The sequence below is a fragment of the Mesocricetus auratus genome, unplaced genomic scaffold (assembly GCF_017639785.1).
Source record: "Mesocricetus auratus isolate SY011 unplaced genomic scaffold, BCM_Maur_2.0 Super-Scaffold_15014, whole genome shotgun sequence".
Classification (NCBI taxonomy): domain Eukaryota; kingdom Metazoa; phylum Chordata; class Mammalia; order Rodentia; family Cricetidae; genus Mesocricetus; species Mesocricetus auratus.
In genome coordinates, this window is record NW_024429186.1 from 83803965 (window position 1) to 83817394 (window position 13430).

At 46.2% G+C, this 13430-nt stretch overlaps 1 protein-coding gene and 1 long non-coding RNA gene across 2 annotated transcripts in view; one reads left to right on the forward strand and one right to left on the reverse strand.

The window, feature by feature from the left end:
• The window catches only part of LOC121139411, a 7805-nt gene extending 1526 nt beyond the window's left edge, over positions 1–6279 (reverse strand). The window contains exon 1 of the long non-coding RNA XR_005876377.1: positions 5748–6279. This is a non-coding gene — a long non-coding RNA (uncharacterized LOC121139411). The remainder of the gene's footprint in view (positions 1–5747) is intronic.
• Positions 6280–6436: 157 nt separating this feature from the next.
• Nampt (nicotinamide phosphoribosyltransferase) overlaps positions 6437–13430 on the forward strand; it is a 30863-nt gene continuing 23869 nt past the window's right edge. The window contains exon 1 of the mRNA XM_040743275.1: positions 6437–6625. Within this exon, the coding sequence (XP_040599209.1) occupies positions 6569–6625 (57 nt within the window). The 5' untranslated portion in view covers positions 6437–6568. The remainder of the gene's footprint in view (positions 6626–13430) is intronic.

Consider the following 13430-nt stretch of genomic DNA (forward strand, 5'->3'; position numbering starts at 1 on the left):
TAGAATGTTATGATTTGAATATGAAATGTCTTCTACTGGCTTGTGTGTTGAAAGCTTTTCAGCTGATGGCACTATTTTGTGAGGTGACAGAAATGTTGTGATTTGGAGCCTTGCTAGAAATAGGTAATTAGGGGATGTTCTTGGGACTATACCTTGTGCCCATCCCCTTGATATCCTCACCACCCATAAAGCGAGAGACATTCCTCTATCACATTTCACCATGATTAATTCCCCAACTCTACGACCAAAAACATGAGACATGGACTAAAATTGTGAAACTATGAGCCAAAAAAAAGTTTCCTCTTTTATAAGTGTTTTTCTCAGGTATTCCCACAGTGCCAAAAGTCTAACACATGTGGTAAGAATACATAGCAAGTCAGATGGGGAAAATTCTGGTCTGGGGCAAAGACAGTAAGAACTAGGGCTAGTGTACAGGGAGGGGGATGAGTGAGATACACACCAAGGACTCAGTGGTCAAAAACAAGAACTGCAGCCTGAGGCTGGTGAGAAGTGCTCCTTCTGGAAGACTAGAGCCTGGGAAATTGGTTAAATGAACACTACCCAAGCCTTTCCTGGAAGTTGTTCCTGAGGGTCATGGCCACATGCCATTTTATAATGACCTTACAATCAAATGCTGAGTTTGCTAAAGATGATGAACACCCTCGGATTCTGGCTCCTCCACTCCAGATCCCAGGGACGAGGTAGCTGCTAAGTTAAAGAGCCCCTGATGCTTCCAGATAAGTGTGGTGTCCGTGCCAGGTGCTGACACTTCCCTCTTGGGCTGACCATATTAGGACTAGTTCTTTGTCCCAATCTCTACTCATTAGCAGGAATGTTCAGTCTTGATATTGGGACATTATAAACACTGAAGGTTGTGCATAACAATGTTCATTGCCTATTTGTACAAACTAAGATGGAAACAAGAAGACATGAAAATGAAAGCGTAAAAACCCAGGACCAGAGGAGGCAGAACTCAGGATCTTTCCAAGAAGGAAGGTCATCTTAGCTCAGTTTCAGAGGTAGAATTTATCTATAACGCAGAAATGTAATGTAGAATCCAGTGACTCTGCTTCCCTTAACCTTAGCCTGTGCAGCCATTCAGCTTCTTCTAGACTATTATTTCCATGTCACTACAGGCTAGAGAAAATTAAAGACAGTGTCTCACCATCTTAGTGTCCTTCATTTGAATTCATCCCAAGTAAAACACCCAAAAAATCAGATTCTACATGCAAGTTATATTTTCCTAATGTGCCTAGAAATAATTAGTAAAATTAAGAATGCTTCTCTGATACCATTAATGTTCATTTTCTACAGTGTCAGTGGTAAGCACTTCTCATTTAGGAAAATACCAAATTAAAAGATCTTGACATACTCTAACAATTCTAACAGCTTTTTTTTTCAGCCATTCATTTGGACTATTGACTCTTAAGTAGCTATCAGCAAAATTTCTAAGTAATGATGATGACTGACCCTCATACAACATTGCAACAGGCATATGTTTACCATCCCTTTAAAGATCAACCTGAACATTTAACTTTGCTATATTTTTCCCTTTGTCTTAGTTACTTTCCTATTGCTGTGAAAAAAAACCCACCATTACCAAGGAAATGTATAATAGAAAGCATTTAATTTGGGGGCTCATGCTTCCAGAGGGTTAGGGTCCATGACCACCATGGCAGAGAGCATGTAGGCAGTAGTGCAGGGCACTGGAGCAGTGGCTGAGCACTTACATCTGTTCCCCAAGCAAGAGGCAGAAGGCTAACTGGGAATTGTAAGGGCTTTGAAACCTGAAATCCCACCCTGAGTAACACACCTCCTCCAATAAGATATACCTCCTTATCCTTCCCAAACAGTTAGGAACCAAGCATTCAAATATATGACAGCATCTGCACATTCATTTGGGGCTGACGAGGCTTTGGGACCAGGCTGGCAGGAAGAATGCCCTAACAAAGTGGCGTCCACCGGGGGACTCTGAGATTAAGGGTCTGCTGGAAATTAGCTAGGGCTTCTTATTGGCTAGCTCTGTCTTAATTATTAACCCATTTCTATCATCTATGTATTACCACAAGGCTGTGGCTTACCCAGTAATGCTCAGCATGGCACTACTCCTCTGGTGTCCTACATGTCGATGACTTGGCCTATGTTTCCCAGAATCCTCCTTGTCTCCTAGTCCCGCCTATCATCCTGCCTCATTGGCCACAGTACTTTATTCATCAACCAGTAAGAGAAACATACGTACAGCCACTTCCATTGAAACCACAACATCCTACTCTATATTATAGAGCGAAATGCATTTAGTCCAACTTCAAAGGTCCCCCCATATTCACAGTCTCAACACAATTTAAATGACCAGAGTCTCTTTTGAGACTCGGGGCAATCTCTGAATTGTAACCTCCTGTAAAATCAAAATAAAAAGGCAAATTACACACTTCCAACATACAATGGTACAGAACATACATTACTATTCCGAAAAGGAGTAAAGGAGGCATAATGAGGAAATACTGGATTTGAGCCATGCAGAAACCTAGCAGGGCAAACTCCAAATTCTGTAGCTCCACCTCTGATATCAAAGGCCTTGGACGGCTCTTCCCTTCCAGCTCAGCTAACTTCAGCATACTTCTCCCTCTTGGGCTGCTTCCACGCCCTGTTTACAGCTCTTCTTGGCAGATATCCCATTACTCTGGCGTCTCCAGCATCCCGGGGTCTCTAATAGAATGCATCAGAGTTTCAGGAAACGGCCTCTTTAGGCCTCTATAGAGAGGTGCCCTGGGCGCATGCCCGGCCTCGGCAGCTTCCTTTATCCTCAGAGGAAAACCCACCACCCTTTTACTCCCATATTCTTCAAGACTACAGCCAGGACTGTGTGGCCCAGGCTGCCAAATTCCTCTGCCGTTTGGGATGGAGGTGAACCCCCTCCTTGAACTGCGTTGGCACAGGCTTTGATTTGCTGATTCTCTTTAGAGTTGGGTAATCCCTTAGGCCTTTTCACTTGCAGGATTAGCTGCGGGCGCAGGGGGGCGGGTCTCTCCCCTAGGGGGACCACTCCATTTACTCCATTTCTCCTGATCTCTTTCAGCATAAATCATGGCTCAAACATTAAATTTCCTGGTGCTCTTTTTCTCCTCAAACTATACCCCCTACCCCCAACCCGTCACCCCCGATGAGGTTTCTCTGTGTACCCTGGCTGTCCGGGAACTCACTTTGTAGACCAGTCTGACCTCTGCTTCCTGTGAGTTAGGATTAAGGGCATGGGCCACAAACCCCAGCTTTCAAACTCCACTTTGTATTTCCTCCTGCCCCACTGGCTCTCTTCCTTTATAGACCTATGTAAGAGTGATCGGTAGTAACCATGCAACAGAGTTATGTTAGGCTGTCTTGAAACCTCTTCTGCCGAAGAAATCAGTTCAAAACGCTTCAATCTAAGAAATTGTACCCAGGGATCCTACCTGTTGTTATTTTGCTTGAGATTAAAAATTAGAAAAAAGGAAAAAGAAAGTGTTGCAGGAGACGGGAACCAGGGAGATAAAGCATGAGCCATGGAGAGCACGTTAATCATAGTTATAGCGAGACCGAAAGGGGGGAGAAAGACATGAGAGAGTAAGGTAAGGGGAGTAAGAGATGAGATGAGAGAGGATGAGAGTAAGGGAAGATGAGAGAGGGGATGAGAGAGAGAAACAGCGGAAGCAGGCAGGGGTCTGTCCTTTAAAGGGGTCCTTTGCACCTGCGTGCAGATTGGTTCTCATGGAACTCTGGGCTAGCCAACGTAATGCCTGAGTGCATTCTGCCAGGTGACAGGTCAGGCCAACGTAATGCCTGAACCTTTCACTGCCAATTTAAGTAAGGGAAGGTCTAAGCTTAACTTTATGGAGCTCCTGATAATTGTTGTTAGCTGATGAGTCTGGAGGGGAGAGAGAAAGAGGAGAGCAATGGTCAGGGTTTGGAGATGAGAGAGTCTACACCCACTTCTCTGTTTGTTTTTTTAACAAGGTAACATCACATCAGTTTGGAATACCCAAAGCTACCTTGAAATACAAAAGTGTATCAGAGGTTGCCTCAAAACCAGGAGGGGCTCAGCATCACCCACTTTGCATAGCAAGAAATGGGGTTTGACTGTGTTTGACTGGCTGATCTGTGGGCTGGAAGAATGACCCAGGGCTTCGAAAAAGAAGGTATAATTTAAGAAAAGCAGCGCTTGAGAGAAAGATGCCATGCAACAGGGTTCAAGCAGAGGGTTTTTTGTTGTTGTTGTTGTTTTGTTTTTAATTAGGGAAAGGGATCATAAAAAGGGGGAAGGGAAGGGGGGTGACCAGCCTCCAGAGACAGGAGCAGCAGGAGAGAGGAGAGAGGAAAGAGGGGAGAGGAGGGAAGAGGGGAACAGAGAGAGGGAGAGAGAGAGAAGGATGGGAGGTGGGCAGGGCCCTTTTAAAAGGGAACATAGTGAATGTGCTCTTGGTGGCTGCAGCTCAGGCCGTATCCTGTCAGAACCCCAAGGACAGGTCTTAATACTAACAGAAGGGACCTATTTGAATCTATTAATATTTGTGCTGCACTAATCCATGGGAGACAGTTTGTCAGATCTCTTACATGCCACTAAATAAAGGTGCTAACTAAATACTTTTTCAAAGTGTCCTTCAGTATATATTATTTCAAGATAAACTTGGTTTTATATTTGGTGATCATTTCATAACACAGTTCTAAACCCCAATTAATTCATAACTGGTCTGGTCTAAACATACAGCCCTATAAGAACATGCTGAATTCTGCCTTTGGCAATGTGGTTTTCTATTGTCAACACGATTTCTGTGTTGGCCAGCTTCCATCTCTTCCACAAAACACCTGAGGAAATCTTGAAGGCAGAGGTTTCTTTTGGCTCAGAGCTTCAGTTCACAGTCCCTGGCCCTGTTTGCTTTGAGCTTGTGGCGGCATGGTGCATCTCAAAGAGGAGAAAAGGGAACGAGACAGTTCCAGTACCTCCCGTCCTCTCAATTATAACTGCCTCCGACCAAACCCCAACTCTTAAAGTTGTACCGCCCACAGGCTGCCAGTCAACGCTGGCATATAGACCTTTGAGGGACATTTAAGATCAAAACCCTAGCAAGTGCATTGCCATCCTTTCCACTAAAGACTGCTGTGGGGTTGGGCCCACAGTACTTCTGCAGACTTAATTCTTGAACTTAACTAACCATGTCAGCATGCTTACAATGTTAGAGTTCTTACATTTTTAGCTTATTTTGTTTTTATACAAGAAAACTCAAAGAACAAATTTTGCTCTCAAAAAATGCTACCATAAACAAAGCCTACTTTGTAATCAGAATCCTAATTTTTCTTCTGCAAAAAAACAGCCTATAACAGTGGTCAATTGCAGAGAAATGGATTCCAGGAGGCGACTGACTTGATGCAGTCTGTAAGGGCCCTTGCCAGTTTATTTATACTAATTTTCTCTTATTCCTTGTATTCTATTTTTTTTAAAATATCCAAATCTTAGAATTTTTAAATGCTATTAAATCTGCAAAAGGAATTTTAGTTTTCTGCAGAAAGAATTGCAACTATGTAAATGAAAACTGAACAAGAGGATGGTTTCGTGGAAATTGGATGACGTCACTAGACGTCATTTCTCTTCCTTGGAAGGTTGCAAGCTTCCCCTCCCCCGCCCCAGCAGTTAATGATAAAAAAAAAATCCGCTATCAAAGACTAAGGCTGCCTTTTACTTCCCAGCAATACTTGATTCAATTCGGTCTTGTCCCTACATTGTCTGAGAGGGCTGAATTCAGCCTTCCCCTTCAGACGCAAACTCTTTTCTCCAGGGAGAGTCAAACAGCCTTCAAAGGATCGAATAGTTCGGCCCCAGACAGCAGCGGGGAGGAAAGCGGGTCCAGGCACCACGGGAACTCAGACCTCACGCAGCTCCTCGGAGGGTACAGAGGAGAGCTCGGGGATCGCGACCGGCAAGCGGAGACAAAGGTAATTCGGCGCGTGCGGGCGCAGGGCGACGCCGGCGGGAGGCTGCCGGCCCCAGCACGGTGGCGTGACTCCGGCGAGCCTGGCAGGACGGCCCCGGACTGGGCAGGACAAGGGGAAGGCCCGGGGCGGGGCGGCCAAGACGCTCCGGCGGGAGGGGCGCGCCGGGCCCCGCCCCCTGCGGCAGGCCCCGCCCCTCGGGTCCCGGCGCTGGAGCGGGGTGGGGGCGGGGTCCCGGGTCACGCGCTGGGGCGACCCGCGGCCGGAGGCCTGGGGGCGGGCGCCGCGGAGGCAGAGCGCGTGCCTCACGTCCTCCGCGGCCCCCGCCCCGGAGCTGCGCACGCGCAGCCGCGCCCCGCCCCCTCGTCCCCGGGGTGGGCGGGGCGCGGAGCCCAGCCGGGGAAGCCGCGGGAGCGCCGGGCTGGGGAGCGCGCGAGCCGCCGCCGCCGCCGCCGCCGCCGCGTCACGGACCGGCCCGCCCTCCCGGCCCCTCCCGCCCCCCGGCGAGCGAGCGGTGACTTAAGCAACGGAGCGCAGCGAAGCCCATTTTTCCCCTCGCTCGCAGCCGCGCCGGGCAGCTCGTGGCGCGGCGTCTCCGCTCCGGCCCGAGATGAATGCTGCGGCAGAAGCTGAGTTCAACATCCTGCTGGCCACGGACTCCTACAAGGTGGGGCTGCAGGGCGGGCCTCGAGGCCGGGGGCGGCGGGGGCCCGGGCGGAGGCATGGGGCAGGTGGAGGAGCCGCAGCGCGGCGGCCGGAGGATGGAGTCGCGGGCCGGAGGCGGGGCCTGCGCCGCGGCGGGGGCGCGGCCGGAGGCTCGGCGGGCTGGGCGCACGCTGCTGCGGCTGCCGGCGGCCTCGGCGCCCGGGCGGGACGGACTGGAAGGGACCGGCGGGCGATCGGGCTGGTTAGGTAACGGCCCCGGGCTGGGCAGGTTCATCCCTGCCCCGGGGAGAGGTGCTGGCGGCGTGCCCCGCACCCGGCCGGCGGCCCCGCGTCTGATGCAGCCTTCCGCTCCCCTGGGCTGCGTTTCAAACTCTTGGGGACCTCGCTCACGCGCCCGGCCTCTGGCGGCGGAGGCCAGAGGCCTCTGACTCCTCAGGGTCACCACGGGGTTTCTGTGAAAAGGAAAGTGAAAGGCCGGGAGGTAGAGGAACTGGAGTTCTAACCCTGGAGAACTTGTGGGGAAGGAAATGGCCCCGTGCTTTAAGGTGCCAATTGATTGGACTCTCGCCTTAATCCCACTTGAAATGCACCTTAGCAAAGGGAGGAGCGAAGAGGAAATGCCCCACGATTGTGTGATGTGAACTGCACTGATCTTAAACTAAGTTTTGTTTTCCAAGACGCTTAAGGGTAAAATGTCAGACTAGTACCTTCACTAGAACAAATTAAATTTTAGCTTTCTAGTTTAGTATTTACTTAAGCATCGTGATGGTTTTGAGTGTAGTGGTTAGGGGTAGTACTCCCGTGGTTTTGTGTTGGTTCTTTGCTTTTGTGTGTGTGGGGGGGGTTCGAGACAGGGTTTCTCTGTATTGCTTTGGAGGCTGTCCTGTAACTTGCTCTGTAGACCAGGCTGGCCTCGAACTCATAGAGATCCGCCTGCCTCTGCCTCCTAAGTGCTGGGTGGGATTAAAGGCGTGCACCACCGACGCCCGGCGGTTCTTTGCTTTTTAACCCCGCAATCTGAGAGTTTCAGAGACTTCCATTTTGCTTAAATTCTAATTTGTACATTTCTTTGTAATCTGTTTATTTCAGTAAGTAGGTGAGTTCATTTTAATAGATACAAGATTTATCAACAGGTGGTCTTTCAAATGGGATGTTTATATTATTTTTGATTTTTCCAGACAGGGTATCTCTGTGTATACCTGCCTGTCCTGGAACTCGCTTTGTAGACCAGGCTGGCCTCGAATTCAGAGCTCCTCCTGCTTTTGCCTTCTCAGTTCTGGAATGAAAGGTGTGGATCACTGTGGCTGACTTCAGGTGGAATTTTAAAGTAGGAATTACTTTTGCAAGATCGTGGTGCTTACGACTCTAAAATCTCTACTTGATTTAGTTCAGTTGAGGTGTTTCGGACATCCTTAGTGATTTTAGAAAAGTCTCATTCGTGGTTTTGTAAAATTTCAGTAAGTATCCCAAACTAATTTGTAAGTATTTTACTGTATTATGTATGAAATGGCTGAACTTTAAAGGGCCAGGCTTTGAAGAACACATCTTTATTTTAATCCCAACAGTCAGAAGCCAGAGTGAGTTCTAGGCATGCTGTACATAGTGGATAGTGGACAATCAGAGGTACATAGTGTCTCAGAAAAAAAGTGTATATAACTATCAACATGAAAGTGCTTTAGCAGTGAATTTTGCTGGCGTTTTGGAGCTGCTTTTACTAAAAGCTTTTAACCTCCTAGCAAGTCATGCTTTTCTCCATGTCGACAATTTGCCTATGATTCTTATTTCTGCCCATTTGCATTGGGCATTTTGTCCTTTATTTTTTGCCTTTTTATCTTAGAGAGGTAGATACGTAACTTGAGATTACAAGTAAAGAAAATTATTTGGAAATTACATATGATTACGTGTTCTTGTCAGTTCTTAAAAAGCCTTGGCTATTTAGAAGAGAGTGGCTGGATGTCGATGAAGAGATTTCTCCTAAAACTAAAGGAAAAAATCATTTCCTAAACTACAAGAGTAGATAAGGTAGTGGCCAAGCATATAGCAACATGTGGGATATATTCTCAGGGCGTTCTTAAGAAAGGGCAGAACTTGGGGCCAGTGGAAGAGCATTTGAAACACACTTCCATTTCTGTGATCTCATATTTCATATGTGTAATAAGGAGCTGAGAACATAGGCAGATACAGCTGTCCAGTCTCATTGTGAGTTCTTTTTCCAAATAAAAAGGCCTGCTCTTACATCTTTAATCATTTGTATTTTCAGAATAGCTTAAGACACAGTCTTCCACCCAGCTTTGGAAGATGGATGTAAGCAGATCTGTCATTGCAGTGGTTGGGTTGCATTTGGGGCTTTCCTGTAAAGGAGACATCATATTTTCTTTTTTAGCTTCCCTCTGGGATGGTCAGTTTCCAGATAACTGGGAAGCAGCAAAAGATGCTTTTCTTCTGTCCCACACAGAAATTCCAGAAAACTGCACACATTTTGTTTGTGGGCGCCTACTGCAGAGAACAGTTTTAACATTTTTCAACATTTTATCTGTAGCAGATTAGCAGAAGGCATTGTCATTTGTGCTGTGGCTGGAAAGGACAGGACATGCAAAAGCAGTCCTCCAGCAATGTTGAGGTCCCATCACACCATGAAGCGTGCTGCCAGAGTAACCTGCGTCTGTCTCATCGATGTCCTGGGCCAGCTGTTGTGCGTTAGTTCATAGTGGAGGAACTCCATGGGGAGCAACAGTATCTTACAATCCAGGGTAGAGAAAGACTGGTTTCAGGGCCCTCAAAGAGCTGCTTAACTCCTTGTAGCCATGGAGCAGTCGGCTTTGTGTCCTTCAATGGCTGAGGAACATAGGAAGTTGAGCATCATTGCAGAAGATATTTAAAAAGATGAGGATCATATGACCAAGTTAGTTCTGCCTGGAACTTTACAGTGTTTTCCTGTCACTAACTCCCATTTTTGCACTTGCCTCTTAAGTGCTTCCTGTAAGAACATAGAGGACTAGGAACCACGTGGACCCGTGGCACCAGAGGTTGCCAGTGCGGGGGGGGGGTCTGCATTTTTTTCTGATGTATCCTTAAAGACATATATGTTTCAGTCATAGTGACGTACCTCTGTAATCTTAGCGTGGAGAGCATAGACATGGGAGGCTTCCTTGGTTCCATAGTGAGTCTGGGCCGGCCTGGGCTACATGAGACCTTGTCCCAAAAAAAGAGGGTGACTATTTTTATATAGTATATATATATAACATGTATATATATGTTTTCAAGTAAGTTTTATAAATTTGGGGGATGACTTGGGCAGTAGAAATAAAACAGTAGGCTGGCAGCATCGGGTAAAGAAAGATGCATGCTGCCAAGCCTAGTGGCTTGCATTAGCTGGGAGCCCGCTTGGTGGAAAGAGAACCAACTCCTACAAGTATTTATGAAGTAGGTTATGCTTCAAAGCTAAATAACAACACATTATTTTTCTGTGGCAGCAAATTCCCAGAGCCTCACAACTTAAAAACTCCTGAAAAAGCTGAAGAGCCAGTTAAAATGTTTGCTGGAGTGAGGCAGAGGCAGCCACGATGGAATCCTTTGCTTGGGCTGTGGGCATCACACAGATCTCTACGTACGACACCCCATTGTAAATCAGATAATGTATCTGTGCTTACGACACCCCATTGTAAATCTTGGCTCTTAATTATTTACTACCAGTTCGAAATACAAGTGTAACTGGAAAAGTAGGTAAGTACTAGTTGCCTTTGGTACTGTGATACCAGTTTGGGAAGAAAGATCTTGAGGCCATCCTAATCTAGAGAAAATTGTAACACAATAAATAAATGGCCCAGAGACAGATAATGGGGTTCAAGCTTCAAGCTGAAGATCAGAAAAACAAAGCAGCCAAGTTACTAGCTCTGTCCTCTACTTGTGCTCAGACCAAAGGGTGGTCCTCAGACTGTATGGCTACTAAATGCTTTGGTCTTTTGATGTCCAGTGGCTTTAATAAATCATAAACAATATATCACCACAGAAAAGTATACCTAATTCCTCCAGGAGGATTCTGCTTTTCTTAAATATGTCTCCATTCCCAGCCCTACTGTTAATAGGAGGACAGGGGTAAACCCTGAGAATGGAATGTATTGATGCAGCTTTTGGCTAACACTCCACATTGGAGAAAGCTCACCCTTGTTAAAACATGGGGCTAGAACTTTGAACACTGAACTCTTGGTTTTCCTACTCATTCCTTCCATACTCTTCATCGATTCAATAAATGGAACTCTTTCGTTTGCTGTGTATCTGTGGTTAGCCTGGTATTCTCTCTGCAGCCCAGGCTGGCCTTCAGTTTAAGTCAGACTCCCTGCTTCACCCCGAGTGTTGGGATCGCAGGTGTGTGCACCTCACTTTTCCTGGCTTAAATGAGATCATTGATAACCCAGAGTGCTCGAGCCAGACTCTAGGAGGTGTCCGTAATGTCTCATTACTCACATCCGATTCTAATTCTCCTGTCTTCTCATCTGACTTAGTTGTGTGCAGTGGCTTCTTAATTCCTGGTCCTGCTCTGAGCTTCCCCTTGTGCCTCATTGATTGTTTTATTTGTGTGTGTGGCGCACACTTAGAACTGTGATTATGAGGAGGGGCTAGGAGTTGTTGCTCAGTGTTAGAACATGTACTTCATATGTAAGAGCCCATAACCAGTCCCCAGCGTCAAAAAATGCAAATCAGGTTATATTTACCCCAACTTAAAAAACATAATGGCTTCCATTGCACTTAACACACAATGTGCTCCTCTCGGCACCTGTGCCTATGTGTGGCCCTTTTCTGTCCCAGCCTTACCGGTTTGGAGGACCAACTACAGTGGCCATCGTTTGTACTGTCCCATATGCCAAAGAGTTCCCTGTCTTTTCATTCCAGTTTTGTTCACATGTCACCACCCAGAGAAATCTCCCCAGTTCTTTTTAAAGACATGTGGTAGGTCCCCTCTGTCCTGTCCTAAGTTTTCATAGTGTCCATCTTAATTTGAAATTACTTTGAGTATTGTTTTTCTCCTGCTAGTCTCGTTGGCCTTGTAAGAAGTGGGACCGTGTCAGCCTGTTTCACTTCCTCCCCTCTGCGGCTCCACAGGAAGCCTGGCACATGGAACACACAGGTTGCCTGTTTGTGAGGAAACTAACTGGAGTTCCGTCATAGCCCATTTTTTGATGAAGGGCCAGTGACCACTTTATCAGCAATGAAGGGACAGCCAGCTAGTAAAGCTAGAGGTAATGTCTGTTGACTGTACTAGAATACTAGAATAATATTTACTAAGAAACTCTGCCTTTAAAAACTGCTGTGTGTGTCCCCTATAACTAAGACTAAACACTGACACTCAGTCTGCTAATTGGCGTGTTGGCTCTGTTCTCTTTCATGTTAATTACCTGTGAATTTGCATAGACAGCTTAATGTTAACCTGTAGTTTCTGAAATAACTTAAATTTTCTCTTAAAATTTTAGGCTGTGATTCATTTCTAATTCAGCAGTCTATGAAACTTTGTTTTAGATGGGAAACATTCTGAATACTTAGGCAAAAGTGGGTTTTAAAGCACTGTTAAAAAAATGTATCCTAAACAAAAGCTTTAAAAAATTGAAGTCTTGTGGGTGAAGAATGGCTTGACTGTGAAGAACACTGGCTGCTCTTGCAAAGGATCCAGGTTCAGGTCCCAGCACCCACATGGTGACTCAACCCTCTAACTGCAGTCCCAGGGGAGTCCAGGTTGCCAGCCCTCGTCTGGCCTCCTCAGGCACCACATGAGTGTGGTACACAGACATGCGTGTAGGCAAAAATCCATACACATGCAAGTCTTTTTAAAGGTAAGAGCTTTGAAATTCAAAGCTATGTCATTTTACAGAAGAGTAACTTTGATGGAAAAAAAATGATTATGCTTTTAGGCCCTGGTGAAGTTAAATGAGTTAGAGATATTGCCATTCAACTCTTGACTCTTTGGACCTCTCAGAAATATAATTAGTTTGCCTTGTGATATATTTTTGTGTATGTGGTATATGAATGAATGGTTGCATGCTTCTGGGCTATTCCGTTTGTACAGACATTGTATGTAAATCAGAGATTAATGTCTGCTGTCTGATATCTTCTTCAATTGTTCTCCAGAATAGTACATTCAGGTGGAGTCTCTCTTGAACTGAGAGCTCGACAGTTTGGCTAGTCTAGCTAGCTAGTTTGCTCTGTGGACCCTGTCTATACCTCCCAATGCTGGGGTTACACTTGGGCCACCATACCTGCTTGCATTTACATGGGTTTTGGGGACTCAAATGTTCCTTGTGCTTATGCAGTAAGCATTTACCCACTGACCCATCCTCAGCCTGCCTTACAAACTTGTAGCTTCTGGAAGAAGATACACTGTTAAGTGTATTAGTGTAAAGGTCAAAGCTAACAAGGTCAGAGTGGATGCTATGAGATACAACTAAGAACCTGACGTTTACAAAGCTGGGACTGTGTCTTTTATAAATACACCTAACTTGGTTGGTTTTTGTTTGCTTGCTTATTTTACATTGTGGTAGATTCATAGGGTTAATTACTGTGGGTTCTATATTAGCTTTCTTACTTAGCTTTTCGTAGCTTTTCTTAAGCTGACAGTGATATCAGTCCATGGGGTCCAACCTCTGAAGTCCAAAGTGTCTACATTTTGCTCAGGGTTCCCTGTGCCTTTTGTTGTAGGCGTTGTGAGTGTGAGTGTGTGTGGGGCGGGGTAAGTTTGGTCGGTTTTGGGTTTTTGTTGTTTTCTTATGTGCCTCACGGGCTGCAGGGCCCAGGTCCTCGAGTCCATGTTGCTCTGC